The sequence below is a fragment of the Jaculus jaculus genome, chromosome 9, assembly GCF_020740685.1.
Source record: "Jaculus jaculus isolate mJacJac1 chromosome 9, mJacJac1.mat.Y.cur, whole genome shotgun sequence".
Taxonomy (NCBI): domain Eukaryota; kingdom Metazoa; phylum Chordata; class Mammalia; order Rodentia; family Dipodidae; genus Jaculus; species Jaculus jaculus.
In genome coordinates, this window is record NC_059110.1 from 91,054,792 (window position 1) to 91,071,068 (window position 16,277).

Here is a 16,277-nt window from a genome sequence, read left to right on the forward strand (position 1 = left end):
GAGACCTTGCACAAGCATCACCTTGAGCATCTGGCTTGTGTGGGATCTGAGGAGTTGAACATGGGTCCTTAGGCTTCATGGGCAAGTGCCTTACCTGCTAAGCTGTCTCTCCAGCCCCTTAACCACTAAGACATCTCTCCAGCTTGAGGCTCTCAATCTTGAATATGCATCCCAGTCACTTGAGAGTTTGTGTTAACACAGATTTCTGGGCTCAACCCCTAGTGCTTTTTTAAAATGTATATATTGGGCTGGAGAGATGGCTTAGCGGTTAAGCGCTTGCCTGTGAAGCCTAAGGACCCCGGTTCGAGGCTCGGTTCCCCAGGTCCCACGTTAGCCAGATGCACAAGGGGGCGCACGCGTCTGGAGTTCGTTTGCAGAGGCTGGAAGCCCTGGCGCGCCCATTCTCTCTCTCTCCCTCTATCTGTCTTTCTCTCTGTGTCTGTCGCTCTCAAATAAATAAATAAATAATTAAAAAATATGTATATATCTATATAATTTTTTATTGACAACTTCCATAATTGTAAATAATACCCCATGGTAATTCCCTCCCTCCTCCCACTTTCCCCTTTGAAACTCCACTCTACATCATATCTTCTCCCCATCTCAATCAGCCTCTCTTTTATTTTGATGTCATGATATTAATTAATTAATTAATTGTGTCATACTGGAGAAGAGCCTGAGCATGTGTATTTGTACCGAGTTCCAGAGTGACACCAGCAGCACTGGATGGGGCCAGCCTTTGAGAAGCACTGTCTTTGGAGACAGAAGAGCTATGACATGGGAAGATCTGGGTGTGCTTAGTGACCATGGAGGGTAGGCCAAAGAAGCCCTGTCAATCAAGTATACCCACTTCCTGTTAGATAATCAAATATCAGCTTCATTGTGTTTGAAAGTGAAAAGATTTCCATGATTCATTATATATTACAAGAGTTTAATCAGTTCTTTATGACATTACCCAAATCTTTGAGTGCTATGAGCCTAGGTCCATTGATGGCTCAGTTGCTGGCTATGTTGCCCCCTGGTCTAGGCCCAGCTTTGGAATCCCCTGTACTCTTCCAATGTCTAATCATACTGGACCACCCCCCACAGACAGAGTCCGCATCTCCTCCAGGCCCTCCTGTCCGCTGCCATTCAACCATTGAGAGCTGCTCTATCTGGTAGGCTCTTACAGCTCCTTCTCCCTGCTTCTTGTGGTAATACACGTGGCAATATGGGCTGTGGTCTCTTCCTGGCTGATGCTCATCACCCTCTTTGCGCTGATTAATTGCCCCTGGTGGCAGCCCAGGGTTCACTGTGCCCATGGTCCTTCTGCCCGAGAACCCCAGCCTCCTTGCATCAGAGGACATGGTGCTATATCAAGGCCTCACTCACCTTGTTCCCAGTGCCTCGGTCCTTGCTGTGGCCCCTGCACAGAATAGCTGCTCAAGGCATGATGGAGCATGAGGAAGAGTTTGGGACAAGTTCCCGAGGGTGGCTGACAGAGGGCAGGGCGATGCATCTGCGTCTCTGGAATGCACGAGCCATCACAGAGAGGCATGAGCTACGGCTCAAGTATTCCCAGCAAAGTTCCTGGGCCCCGGCCTTGTCAGACTGCAGTAGCCTGGACATCACAGGACAACTGTGTGATAATTATATATAAAAAATGTTGAGTGTCGGGGGAGGAAGGGGATTAACATGGGATTTTTTTTATAATCATGGAAAATGCTAATAAAATTTTTTTAAAATGTTTTGTTTTCTGAAAACAAAATGTTGAGGAAGCATCAGGAGATCAATAAACATTGGAAAGCTTAAAGCAGGATCCACGCCATTAACTCAAATAACATGAGCAGTAAGTCTGCCATTGCCCTCCCTTCATGACCACATCCAGGAAAAGAGACTCTTTCATTGGATTACTAAGAGGATTTAATTAACATGGAATATTTCACAGGCAGACAACCTATGACAGAATAATTAAAATATAGTTTGTTGAAATGCACATTAATTGGTTACTAATCATCATGTTCCGTTTCCTTTTAATGCTAAAGATGTGCTCCGGAGACGCTGTTCTGTGCAATAGTACATCTCTGTGTGTGCAGCTCAGTGTTTAATTAGACATAAGGATGAAGCCCTTCGTTCTGCACTTGTAGGAAGCTGGAATGGAAGTCAGAAGGGGGCCAGGGAGGGAGGTTTCCCTGTGTTGCGCACACGGTGTGCAAGGGACCCAGCAGAGGGTGGGACTGGGAGTCTCTGGCCCGGATGGCCCTCTCCCACCTTCTTCTCAGCTGACTGTGTCTCTTCTGCTTCAGACTGCTCATGACTGGCCTTGACATTCCATCACCTCCAACCCCCTTCTGTCTGCTTAGTCATAACCCGGCCCTGGGTTACCTTGCTAAGATCTGTCTTCCTTGCTCATGCTGTTCCAGCCATGCTTAGAACCCTCTGCTTACAGATTGAGCAAATCAAGTTTGTGGCCACCACTGTCCATTACACATGTCATCCTCTCCACCTGATACTTCCATTCAAATGACTTCTCAGATCCCTTGCCTGGCCATCCAACCTAATGTTACCTCTTCCCTCTCCATCATGTCATAGCTTTTCCTTTTATAGAAAGATATAGCCCTGTGGATTCTCTTTTTTTGTTGTTAATATTGTGTGTATGTGTGTGTGTGTGTGTGTGTGTGTGTGTGTGTGTGTGTGTGTTTGCACCAGGGTCTCTTTTACCACTACCAGCAAATCCTGGATGATTGAACCACATTTTGTAACTGGTTTTATGTGGGTGCTAGGGAATTGAACCCCAGACCAGCAGGCTTTACAAACAAGTGCCTTTATCTACTGAGCCATCTCCCCAGCCCCTGGAATTCTCTTAAGTACTTATTCGTTCACTTGTTTCTTGTCCGTTTCTCACACACTATGAGAGCTGGAACTGTGCTTCCCTGGTTTTGCAGCCTGGCTCCTAGAATAGCACGTATCATATACTCTTTGATGACTGAATGAGTAGAAATGAGAGTGAAACAAGATCTCTCTCTGAGGTCCTCCCAGCTCTAATGTTTGAGGATTTGTTTTGCATGTCTATCTGTGGGGTGTATGCATACATGTTTGTAAGCATGTGGGCACATGTGTATGTATGGGGGGTGTATACATGCATGTGGAGGCCAGAGGCTGACATCAGCTATCTTTCTCAATTGCTATCCTCTTATTTATTTATTTTATTTATTTATTTTTGATGTAGGGTCTCACTCTAGCCCAGCCTAACCTGGAATTCACTATGCAGTTTCGAAATTGCGGCCATCCTCTTACCTTTGCCTCCTGAGTGCTGGAAATAAAGGTGTGTGCCACCACACCAGGCTTATTATTATTATTTATTTTTTGAGATGGGCTCTATCCCTGAACCCAGAGCTCACCAACGTGGTTAGACTAGTTGGCCATCAAGCCCCAGGGATCCTCCTGTTTCCACCTCCTCGGTGCTGAGCACGCACATTGCATGTGGCTGCTCAGAGTCCGAACTCACGTCCTTGTGCACGTGCGGCAAGTCCTTTACAGGCTGAGCCATCTCCCCAGCCCCTTAAGGATGCCTGGGTCGTGCAGACTCAAGAGAGACACGGGGGCGATGAAAGGCAGCATGCAGTTCCTCTTCTCAGGCCCTCTTGACTTGTGTGCTGCATAAGACTCATTCAGACTGGCCCTTCAGGAAGTGTTTGTTTTGAGTGTAGTCCAACCATGTCCACAATTCTAGAGCTCTCGAGCACCAGGATACTCGTGAAAAATTTTATTTTACATTTGTAATTTTCTGATATCTTTATTTATTTACTTATTTATTTATTTATGAGGGGGGTGCCAGGGCCTCCAGCCACTGCAAATGAACTCCAGATGCGTGTTCCCCCTTGTGAAGCTGTCTTATGTGGGTCCTGGAGAGTCGAACCGGAGTCCTTTGGCTTTGCAGGCAAGTGCCTTAACCACTAAGCCATCTCTCCACCCTCTCATGAGAGATTTTTAAAGACTAATCCACCTTGTGATTTTGCTGCTTGTTTCACCAGCCTGCTTCCTGGAGGTTCTAGCCAGAGCCAGACCCTTTCTTCAGTTTACACAGCAGCCTAGAGCATAGTTGACAGATGATGCCGATGGCTCCTGGGTGAGCGCACCCATTTTTGAAGACCCCAGCTCCTCGGTACTGTGAAAGTACTTTTCTTGGGGGTCTGAGTCCATAATTCTCTGCTTGTCTTCCATGGAGACATCTGTCAAATGACACCCAGGTTCTAACTCTTCCCAGAGGATGTGGTCACACGCCCACATTTCTTCCTCTCCCCTCCTTGGCAATTGGTCACTTCTAGTTCCTCCTCCTCAGTGACTTGGATGGGAATCAGAGGCATCGCCTCCCTGCCCTGTGTGAATCATCTCCCCCTCCCGGGACACTGAGAGCCCCGAGCCAGTGGCCTGAACCAGCTGTGCCCCGGAGTGTGCCAAACGCTTTCTTGGACTCTATTGTTAGATTTTTTTTACTTTTTTTTTTTTTTTATGCCACTGCTCATCCCAGGAGAGCAGAACTTCAAATTTCAGAGATGGTGATGAGGGCTGAGATAAATTGGGCCCACTGTGGGGCACAGTGCGGCCTGGCAGAGTTGGCAGTCACCTGGAGCCAGAGCTCCGGCTCATCACAATGCATCCTTCTGCTTCATTTGTGCATCTGCTACAGATGCAGTAGTTTATGGACGAGTCCAGATCCTACAAGGATTTCTCACTACTCTCCTAAAGCAAGCTTGTGAAACAGTATTTCCTGTTTGCGCTGCAGACACACTCGTTGTTATGGTCAGTCCCACGAATGCCGCTGGGCTCTGCAGGACTACAAGTGACTGGGAAAGGATGTCCTGGGAAGCAGAGCCAGGATGTATAAACCCAATCATGACAGATGCCTCAGTCCAGGGTCTCTTCACAGCCAAACCATGGGCCAATTCTTATTCACACTGTGGGGAGCTCAGCAATGATGTCAAGATCTGGTGTGTATTAGCTAAGTAGCAGAGTGTTCTCAAGCCAGACAGGCTGGGTTGAGTGCAGCCCTTATCACATAACTGGCTACCGCTGGGCTTAGGGAAGGCATGATTGTATCTTTCATAGTCTGGTGGGATGGAGGGGAGGGTATTAGCAAGGGCAGTGAGCCGAGTGGAGGAAGAAGCAGTAACTGCCTAATAAGGGATCGGAGTTTCTAGAAGAAGAGGTGAATTTGCAGTGGGTCTCGGAGTGGCTAGGACTTCTAAGGGAAAATAAAGATATTGTGACTATAGGGGTACAGGCCATAGAGACAGTGGTGGTCATGATAGAAAAGAGGACACATTTTTGGTCAAGTTAGACCAGCCTACATGAAGCCTCTGCATCTCACACACACAGACTAGCATGAACCACAGTGAAACAAGAGAATTAAAAGATAGGAGATAGCATGAAGACCTGAGTTCCATCACCAGTGCCCAGATCAAACTGCTGAGCCTAGTGGCATGCACTTGTAATCTCAGTGTTCAGGAGGCAAAGGCAGATCCCTGGGACCTGCCAGCCAGCCGGTATAGCCTAATCAGTAAGCTCCAGGCCAATGGGAGTCCCCATTGGAGGAGGTGGACAGTGTCCCAGGGATGGCACCTGAGGTGGCTTCACACACACACACACACACACACACACACACACACACACACACACACACTGGCATGTGTGTGCGCCAGCAACACACATATACACATGCATAAAGAAAAGATGACCAAAAATCAGATCAAAGCCTGGCACATGCAGTTTAGCCTATAAATTATTGAAAGACAACAGAGGTAAAAGACAGATTAAAGTCTCTGTGAATTTAACACAAAGATAAGGAGTTTGGACTTCATTACATGCAGGAAATTTTCTTCAAATTGTTTCTAGATGATATTTTATGACTAGAAAATGAAACAATAACTATACATATCTTAACTTCAGTGCAGAAAACTTGAATACCAAAAAATGAAGCAGGGCTGGAGAGATGGCTTAGCGGTTAAGCGCTTGCCTGTGAAGCCTAAGGACCCCGGTTTGAGGCTCAGTTCCCCAGGGCCCACGTTAGCCAGATGCACAAGGGGGCACACGCGTCTGGAGTTCGTTTACAGTGGCTGGAAGCCCTTGCGTGCCCATTCTCTCTCTCTCCCTCTATCTGTCTTTCTCTCTGTGTCTGTCACTCTCAAATAAATAAATAAAAAATGAACAAAAAATATTAAAAAAAAATGAAGCAGTAAAACATTCGTGTAAACCCATTGCACAAATTAATTGCTATTAGAGGGAGTGGCTTAACAGTTTAGGCAATTGTCTGCAAAGCCAAAGGACCGACGTTCAATTCCCCAGGACCCATGTAAGCCAGATAGATATACAAGGTGGCACGTGCATCTGGAGTTCGTTTATAGTGGCTAGATGCCCTGGCATACCCAATCTCTCTCTATCAGCCTCTTTCTCTCTCAAATAAATAAATAAAATAAATAAAAAATAATAATAATTGCCATTAACACTAGGTTGGAGATTTTGCTATCAGGGCGAACCCTGGTCTAGCTCTACAAAATGTTATCTGAGGAACACATTTGAGCCAAGGAATATCATGATCAGATTTCTTTTCCAGAAAGATCCTACTAGCAACCATGGGTCAAAGGACAGACAGAGGCTTTAGCCAGATGTCCTGATGTTTAGGGAAAACTGTTACCTTTGTTACGTTAACTCTGAGGTCACTGATGTAATCAGTCACCCATCAATAGCTATTAAGATTCTCTTCTCCAGACCTCAGGACCACTTCCTACTCATATGCACACAGCATGATGGTCCATCCCAGAAAAATTGCTCTTCTCCTGGGAAACAATAAGATTAGAGACCTCCTCCACCTCTAGCCCTCAGCTCTTGCCAGTTACTCAGTGCGCCTCTTATAGACCTTTGCTCTAAGATGTCACAGACATGAGTGTCCCTTTGATGGATGGTGCAATGCTTCTTTTACCTCAGCCAGGGGAAAGCAGCCACAGCATTCTTGCATGCCCCTTCCCATCGTCAGCATCCTGCTGCCCAACTGTGCCCAGAAAATGAAAGTTATCACCAAGGAGCCCGGGGCCAGTCTGAGAAATGAGATGTGCCGCCTTGGCTGATGGAGGAAGATTGAGAGACCAGATAATTGAGGGCCTGAGAACAAGGCTCCGCAAACCGCCAGGATAGGCTCACAGCGTGGACCACATTAAAATCCCATCCTCCACAGCTTCCTGACCACTGCCACTGCCCGCTTCAAGTGCTATTTTATAAGCGGTGTTTTCGGAGCGTTAACAAACCTGGAGGGGCTCTGAGAGAGAAAAGGCCTCTGTTGAGCAGCTTTTCTCTTACAAGAGGAAATGAGAGATGGTTTTCCTTGTAACCCAATTTCCAAAGCCTGTTATTACAGAGCATTGGGAAGCTTTGCCTCCTGCCAGGCTGGGGGGGGTGGTGGCTAGTGTACCGGGGCGGGGAGTAGCCTATGTATTAGGGTGGACTGAATGCTGCTGGAGGTAGAGAGGTAGGTCAAAGGGAGCAGCACCAGCACCCCACACTGACTTTTCTTTCCTGAAATCATGTACAATGTGAGAGCAACCCCCTTGACTTGGTGTTCTAGGATGTATGCGAGTTCCAGCCCTAACCTGTACTTACTTATCTGACCTGCAATTTCCCATTTTGTAAAAGGATGGACAGAACCTTCTACGCATGGTGAGGGGTGGTGGAGTGGGTTGTGAGGGCAAGTGAGGCAGTCGTGGGAAGTGCTGCGTCTATTTTAGCTGCTCCTGTTCCTTCCTTCTTGCCCGTCGTGGAACCCCTCTGATAGTAGCCTGCTGCAGATCAACCAGTGCGAGGCGTTCATCTGTTTTGTCTGGTAAAACTTTTAGGGACAATGACTCATCAAAAGTTCTTATGTGCTGAGGAGAGGCTCAGTGGGTAAAGTGCTTGTCATACAAGCCTAAGGACTTGAGTTCAGATCCTCAGTGCCTACATTAAAATGCCAGGCATGGCGGAAGGTGCCCGGACTTCCTCCCTGGGAAGGCAAAGGCAGGAGAATCCTTACTGGTTGGCTAGTCTATCTATGACCTGTAGGTTCAATGTGAAACCCTGCCTCAAAAATTAAGGGGCAATACTGCGCCCGGGGCCGTCAGCGCCCTCGCTGGGCCCTCGGGCTCGGTGGCCCTGGGAACGGGCTCCATCCCTGCCGCGGTGCAACGAGGGCAGGGCGGCGGCCCAGCGCTCCCCACCCTCCCGGAGCTTGCAGGAATAAGCCGAGAATGGCCGAGGAGGCTTGCTTTTGCTTCTCCACAACGAGATGGTGTCAGGAGTGTACAAGTCCGCGGAGCAGGGTGAGGTGGAAAATGGTCGATGCATTACTAAGCTGGAAAACATGGGATTTCGAGTGGGACAAGGATTGATAGAAAGGTTTACAAAAGATACGGCAAGGTTCAAGGATGAGTTAGACATCATGAAGTTCATATGCAAAGATTTTTGGACTACAGTATTCAAGAAACAAATTGACAATCTAAGGACAGACCATCAGGGCATCTATGTACTTCAGGACAACAAATTTCGACTACTTACTCAGATGTCTTCAGGAAAACAGTATTTAGAACATGCATCAAAGTATCTAGCATTTACATGTGGCCTAATCAGAGATGGCTTGTCAAATTTGGGGATAAAACGTATTGTAACAGCTGAAGTGTCTTCAATGCCAGCATGCAAATTTCAGGTGATGATACAGAAGCTATAGAAGATACTGAAATTCAAGGCTTCCACAGTGTAAAGAGATAAATTATTCCTATATAAAGTGTTTCAAGTAATGATTTAATTACATTGTTGCTGATTTGTTCAGAAGCAAGGTTGCTTCTTATTTGTTTAACCCAGACTAAGTCAAAGAAGATAAAGGGCCACTATACCATGACATAAACTTTGCTGCAACTTCAAAATGACACCAAGATCTAAGACTGTTTTAAACATTTTTGTTTCCTTAGAGTGATATTTATTTAATCATGGACTGAGAAGTACAACTCAGGATTTGTTGAATTAGCAAAAAGAAAGATGTACACCAATCAGAATCATTTGTGTAAGGATGACCAAGATGCATTAGCTTGACTTTTATTTTTTTAAATATTTTTTATTTATTTGCAAGCAGAGAGACATACAGAGAGGCAGAAAGTCAGAGAGAATGGGGCACACCAGTGCTTCTTGCTACTGCAAATGAACTACAAATGTATGAACAACTTTTTGCATTTGATTTTACCTGGGTACTGGGGAAATGGAACCTGAGCCATAAGACTTTGTAAGCAAGCACCTTTGAACACTGAGCCATTTCTGTAGCCCTGTTTAAGTGATTTTTAAAAAGCAAGCCAAGCTAGGTGTGGTGGTACACATTTTTAATCTCACCACTCAAGATGCCAAGGATTGCCATGAGTTTGAGGCCTCCCAGAGACTACATAGTGAATTCCAAGTCAGCCTGGGCTAGAATGAGACCCTATCTTGGGGGTAAAAAGCCAATATGCTTAAGTTAGCTTTTTTTAAAAAAAAAAATTATTTGAGAGAGAGAAAATGAATGAGTGGGCATGCCAGGGGGCCTCCAGTTACTACAAACAAACTGCAGAAGCATGTGCCACCTTGTCCATCTGGCTTACATGGGTCCTGGGGAATTGAAGCTGGGTCTTTAGGTTTGCAGGCAAGCACCTCAACCACTAAGCCATTTCTCCAGCCTGAGTAAGCTTAATTTCATTGTGTTGCTTATAATTTTTCTTTTTAAAAGTGTTTTTTTTTTTTTTGCTTATTTTAAATTTATTTATTTGAGAGTGACAGACAGAAAGACACAGAGAGAGAGAGAGAGAACGGGCACGTCAGGGCCTTCAGCCATTGCAAAATCTAGATATATGCGCCACCTTGTGCATCTGGCTTACGTGGGTACTGGGGAATTGAGCCTTGAACTGGGGTCATTAGGCTTCACAGGCAAATGCTTAACTGCTAACCCATCTATCCAGCCCCTCTAATTTATTTCTTTTGAGAGAACATTTATGCTTATATAAGAATTTCATTTATACATTGTATATACATGGGACTTTTAAGACAGAAATATATCTGAAATGTACTAGCCGCCATCAAGACCATAGATCAAAGGGAAGGAGCCTCCCACATGTCAGATAGAGAAAATTAACAGAAAGTGGTGGGTTTAAACCTGATCAGATTCTGGTCTGCCTGTCTCTACTGTCTGCACCTCAAACACTTATCTCCTGTGCATCCCTTCAACGCTTCATGATAGTTACCTCTGTCTAAAGGTTGTGAGCATGGGATAGCAGAATGGTCCTTGGTTATCCCACTGACAACTGCCTAAGTTTTACCTGGAGCTCTCCCCAGGCTCTCTCTACTCACATTTATGTCTGCTGCTAACTAGACAAATGGGCTTGGATGGTGAGCACCTGTTCTTCAATTTGGAGGGAGCAGTACAACTCCTGATGAAATAAGAGAAATCTGTATCATCGTGTTGATAACAAACACCAAAGTTCCTCTGAAGAATGAGTCTACTTGTTTGGGAAAAGCAAGTTTCCTATTCCTCAGCTTAGCATCCTAGGTGGGCCCTTCTTGAATGATTGTTCCTCCAGGGCCCACCAAACAATCAGGTTCCTCGCTACATACCTGAACCTGGTGCTAAGGCTCATTCTAATTGGATGTCTGATTCATATGCATGGGCCTTAAACCACTGCTCTCCTCTCCTCTCCTCTCCTCTCCTCTCCTCTCCTCTCCTCTCCTCTCCTCTCCTCTCCTCTCCTCTCCTCTCCTCTCCTCTCCTCCCCTCCCCTCCCCTCCCCTCCCCTCCCCTCCCCTCCCCTCCCCTCCCCTCTCCTCTCCTCTCCTCTCCTCTCCTCTCCTCTCCTCTCCTCTCCTCTCTTCTTTCCTCTCCTTCCCTCTGTGAGGAAAATTTTCTCAGTCTCCCCTTCTTTTGGCTTTGGGGAATTTTCTCAATAAATCATAACCCTTTACCCTTAAAAAAAAAAAAAGAATGAGTTTGTTTGGGGCTAGATAGATGGCTCAGTGGCTAAAGGTGCTTGCTTGCAAGACCTGAGAGCTCATGTTCAAATCACCAATACCCACATAAAGCCAGATATACAAAGTGGTGCATGCATCTGGAGTTTGTCTGCAGTAGCAGGAGGATGTGGTGTTTTCTCTCTCATTTGCTCTTCCTCCCCCTTTCTCTGCTTGCAAATAAATAATAAATAAAATATTTTAAAAGTCTCTTTAATAAAAGAATTAATCAGCTGGACATGGTGGCGCATACCTTTAATCCCAGCACTTGGGAGGCAAAGGTAGGAGAATTGCTGAGAGTTCAAGGCTACCCTGAGACTACATGGTGAATTCTAGGTCAGCCTGGACTAGAGTGAGACCCTATCTCAAGAAACCAAATATATATTTCCTTGGACTATACCATGTACCAAATAGTACCATACCCATTACATATTCCAAACAAATACTCCCCTTCTTAAGAGAGATCTTGGGAGTGGAGACTGCCCTGGAATGTTTGTGTCCAGGAAATATTCTTTGAGAGGTAAGGTGATTTTTTTTCTTATTAGTACATATGGAGAATACATCAGTTGCTTTCTTTTCTTTTTGTTATTTATTTATTTATTTATTTATTTATTTATTTATTTATGTGTGTGTGTGTGTGTGTGTGAGAGAGAGAGAGAGAGAGAGAGAGAGAGAGAGAGAGAGAGAGAGAGAGAGAAAGAGGGGGGGGAGAGAATGAGTGCACCAGAGCCTCCAGCCACTATAAACAAACTCTAGACACATGTACCACCTTGTGCATCTGGTCCTAGAGAATCAAATCTGGGCCCTTAGGCTCACAGGCAAGCACCTTAATTGCTGAGACATCTCTCCAGCCCTCAGTTACTTTCTTGTTGCCAGAACAAAATACCTGGCCAGAATCAGCTTAAGGAAGGAAAGGATTTCTAGCTTATAGTATGGAGGGGAAGTCTACCATGGCAGGGAAATCATGGCAGGAGCAGACATTCAGCATCACATGTTCACATCAGCATGGAGAAAGCAGAGAGAGCTGACAACACTCAGCCAGGCAGGATTATAAAAGCTCAAGGGCTATCCCCAGTTACAAACTTCCTCTAACAAGGCCTTACCTCCTAAGACTTGTAGAACCTTCTCAAACAGTGCCACCAGCTGGAAATTAGGTATTCAAATACAGAAGTCTGTGGGGAAAAATTTACATTCAGACCACCACAAAAGGGAATAAAAAGAGGAAGAAGATGGGGGAAAAGCCAAGAAGTATGTAGACTGCAACAGCTCAAATTCTTAGCATGTTTATAAAACATTGTATTATTGATCCAACTGGCAGTGCCCTGAATATGTGAAATAACTGAGCTTATGTGGAGGTTAGCATGGGGCAAAAATCAGCCAAGGTAAGAAGGCACTGGAGACTCAGCTATCCAGAGTCCACCATAATCTTGGGAAGGCTTCTGCACTTCCAGGGGAATATAGGAAGGATGGAGAGTGTCAGCTATCTGGAGTCCACCATAAACCTGAGAAGGCTTGTGCACTCCCAGGAGAACATAGGAAGGATTCTGGCCTCCCATGGAGATAGTAGAAAGGATTGTGGGCTCCCATTAGAACCATGGGAAGGATTCTGGCCTTCTACAGGGATCATGGTAAGAATTCTTGGCTCCAACAAAATCTTGGGAAGAATTCTGGGTGCTCCCACAGGGATTGTGGGAAAGGATTCTGAGCTCTGCCTGGGATCATGGGAAGAATTCTGGGCTCTCAGGGAACATGGAAAGATTTATGGGATCCCAGGGGATATGGGGAGAATTCTGAGTTCCCAGGGGATGTCAGAAAGAGTCTGGGTTCCCAGGGAGTAATGGGAAATATTCCACAATCCATGAGGATCCTGGAAAGGATTCTGAGTTTCCACAGGTCTTTGTTGAGAGGTTTAAGCCAGTTTGCTTAAATCTCCATGGGATAAAGAGGTTCAAGTTGATCTCTATAAAATTGAAGGTCTAGCATTCTCCAGAGCAAGGCAAGATTCAGCATTCTATTTTTCAGGCATCTTAGAGTTACAGGCATGTCATGAACATTGGAAGGAAGGCATCTTTGGTCACAAAACCAAAACATCTCCTAGAAAAGATGCCCATTCAACTATTGAAGGATGACAGCTTCCCATGTCTGCAATAAGAGAGACTCAGCAACATGAGACCCTGGCTTTCCATGTTTAAATAAAATGTAAAAGTCAAAGCTTCAGGTGGAAGGTTCAAGGGAGCATCTAGATGCTATAATCTTTAGATTGTCAACCTACTTTGGAGTTACACCAGAGACTTGGGAAGAGGGAACTGTATTAAATAGAAGGTAGGGTGGATGCCTGAAATTCCAGCTACTCCGGAGGCTGAGGCAGGAGAATCATGAGTTATGGCCAGTCTTGGCTATGTAGTGAGTTTGAGACCAGTCTAAGCAACTTAAAAAGATGATATCTGAAAGTAAAAATGTAAAAGAAATGGGCAAGCAATTTCTGGAGAGGTGGAGGTCATGAAGCAGGCACTCCTGCTTTGATCAGCACTGCTTAGGGTGGGGCAGGACCACCTTTCCATTCACCTTGGAGTGTGACAGCAATCAGGAAGACCTTTTCTGTCTTGAGCCTTGCGATACCAAAACACCAATGCCATATAATTATTATATAAAGTTTAGATGCATGTAAGAACAGAAAATTAAGCAGAGCCCTCTTCTGGCAGCTTCAGCAAATTTTCAAGCTTTTGAGAAGCACCATCAAATAAACTCTTCTAACTCCAAAGTTTGTGTCCATGCCACGCTCAGAGTTGGTAAGCTAGGATGTGGAGCTAGGAGGTTGTTGGTGGCGAGCCTGAAGGAAAGACCTTTGCTGAGACTTTTTCAGTTGCATGCAAGCTAGCCAGCAATGATGCTTCTTTTACTATACTTCTAAAAATGATCTCTAGGGGAAAAAAAGACATTATTCTCCTAAGCATAGTCCCAGTACCAACATTCTCAAATTAGTCCTCAAAGCACGCCTTAGCAAATGCTGCTGGGCATTACAGCATAACTTGGTGTGTGGTAAGTGTCCCCTCCTCAGCATGAGCACAGGCGGGGAGGGCAGAATGGAGACATTTCTTGCAATTAGCTCTTCCCATTGTTTCGTGCAAACACCCTTCTTGGGCAGCTGTCTTTCCTGTTCCTGTCATCATCAGAACATGAGCCAACATTTACAGAGAATTTTCAGCAAGCCCGTTACTATGCTGACCACTTTCCAAGAATAAACTCATTTACTATAAGTTGGCCTATTATTTTTGCTCCCCATTTTGCACATCACTTGTAAAAAATGGAAAGTCAAGATTGGTCTCAGGTCACTCTGACTCCAAAACCCTACCCTGAATCTCAGAAATGGTTTTCCAGTTATAAATTTCAGAGGAAGAAATTACATAAAAAATTATCTTTATTCATTCAGCATCAAAAAACTTGCTATGGTTTGGATATAAAGTGTCCCCTGAAAAGCTCCTATGAAGTTCCTAGCTAGTGAATCTAATCATCTCAATGACTGAATTATGATAGCTCTGTTTTTTTTAAATTTACTTAAATTATTATTATTATTGTTGTTGTTGTTGTTTTGTTTTGTTTTGTTTTGTTTTGTTTTGTTTTTCAAAGTAGAATCTCATTCTAGCTCAGGCTGACCTGGAATTCACTATGGAGTCTCAGGGTGGCCTCAAACTCATGGTGATCCTCCTACCTCTGCTTCCCCAAGTGCTGGGATTAAAGGCATGTGACACCATGCCTGGCTTATTTATCTTTATTTGAGACGTAGAGAAAGGGAGAGAGAAAAAAAGGGAGAGAGAGAGAGAGAGAGACAGATAATGGGTGTGCCAGGGCCTCTAGCTGCTACAAACTCCAGACACATGTGCCACCTTGTGCATCTGGCTTATGTAGAACCTGGAACATCGAACCTGGGTTCTTAGGCTTTGCAGGCAAGTGACTCAACCATTAAGCCATTTCTCCAGCCTGAGCTCTGGTTTCATCCAAACTGTGATTGCAGTATTTGGAGGTGGTGAGAGGTGGGAACTTGGTTGGAAGAAGTAAATGACTGTACTTTGTCCCTGGTCCCTTCCTGTCCCTCCGTCTTTCAGCTTCTCTCCATGATGTGAACAGCTCTGCTTGGTCACACCCTCTCTGCTGCATAGATATTCTTACCACGCATGAAAAATGATGATCCCAGCCACTGATGGGCTGAAACCTCAGAAGCCATGATCCACAAAGTAAATATGCCTTGTTTTTGAATTGTTTTGCTCAGGTGTTTGTCAGTGACAAAAGTTTGAATTACGCACACCTTCTCTACTCCGGGTACATTGCGAAGAGTCAAAATGGCAAAGATAAACGCAGCGTGGTTCCTGCCTTCAGAGCTCACGGTCTTGGCATACACGTGGGTGTTTCTGATAGGGCCTGATAGGGCCATGATGAGGAGCTCAACAGAGGGGTGTGAATACTGAGGAGCAAACAATTCTACTTGGGTGATGTGATAATAAAAGAAATCAGTAATAATTGGTAGTTACTGAGATTAAAAAGTGAAAGTGATCTTAAAAAATATCAATTTGACCAAAATCAGTACACTTAGTAAATTGCATCTCCAACTACATTTTTTTTCAAGTCAAAAATTTAAGTTTCCTTTACACATCTGTGGTGGTTTGATTCAGGTGTCCCCCATAAGCTTTGGTGTGCTGAATGCTACGTTCCCAGCTGATGGAGATTTGGGAATTAACTCCTCCTGGAGGGAGTGTATTATTCAGGGTGGTCTTATGGGCATTATAGCAGTGTCCCCTTGCCAGTATTTGGTGCACTGTCCTGTTGCTATTGTCCACCTTATGCTGGCCAGGGGTGATGTACACCTTCTTCTCATACCATCGTTTCCTCCTGCCCTCATGGAGCTTTCCCTAGAGTTTGTAAGCCAAAATAAATCCTTTTTTCCCCCCATAAGCTGTTCTTGGTAGGGTGATTTCTGCCAGCAATGCGAATCTGACTGCAACAACATTCAATGTCATTGTTTTCCATATCCAACCTATCATTAAATTCTTCTTAAGGCATTTAACTATCTTCAGAGATACAGCTAGCATCCTAGAGTGATCTTGTATCATTATCATCAATGTCATCATCATCATAATCTTTCACTTAGGTTGTGCCTTCTAACATAAGTGTTCCATGCTATTTTTGTTTGTTTGCTTTTTGCTTTCTGAGGTAGAATCTCACAATATAGCCCAGGCTGGCCTTGAACTCAAAGCCTCCTC

The 16,277-nt window shown here is 44.9% G+C and overlaps 2 protein-coding genes across 2 annotated transcripts in view; one reads left to right on the top strand and one right to left on the bottom strand.

Moving 5' to 3' along the window:
- Asic2 (acid sensing ion channel subunit 2) overlaps positions 1 to 16,277 on the bottom strand; it is a 1,263,387-nt gene that overhangs the window by 596,514 nt on the left and 650,596 nt on the right. The gene's annotated exons all lie outside the window — the stretch shown is intronic.
- LOC123463405 (trafficking protein particle complex subunit 6B-like) lies at positions 8,280 to 8,809 on the top strand. The gene has a single exon (XM_045158534.1). The coding sequence runs from the start codon at positions 8,294 to 8,296 to the stop codon at positions 8,729 to 8,731; it is 438 nt and encodes a 145-aa protein (XP_045014469.1). The 5' UTR covers positions 8,280 to 8,293; the 3' UTR covers positions 8,732 to 8,809.

Excerpts from the sequence above, each read along its gene's own strand:
- LOC123463405 (XM_045158534.1), top strand. The coding sequence starts at position 8,294 with ATGGTGTCAGGAGTGTACAAGTCCGCGGAGCAGGGTGAGGTGGAAAAT.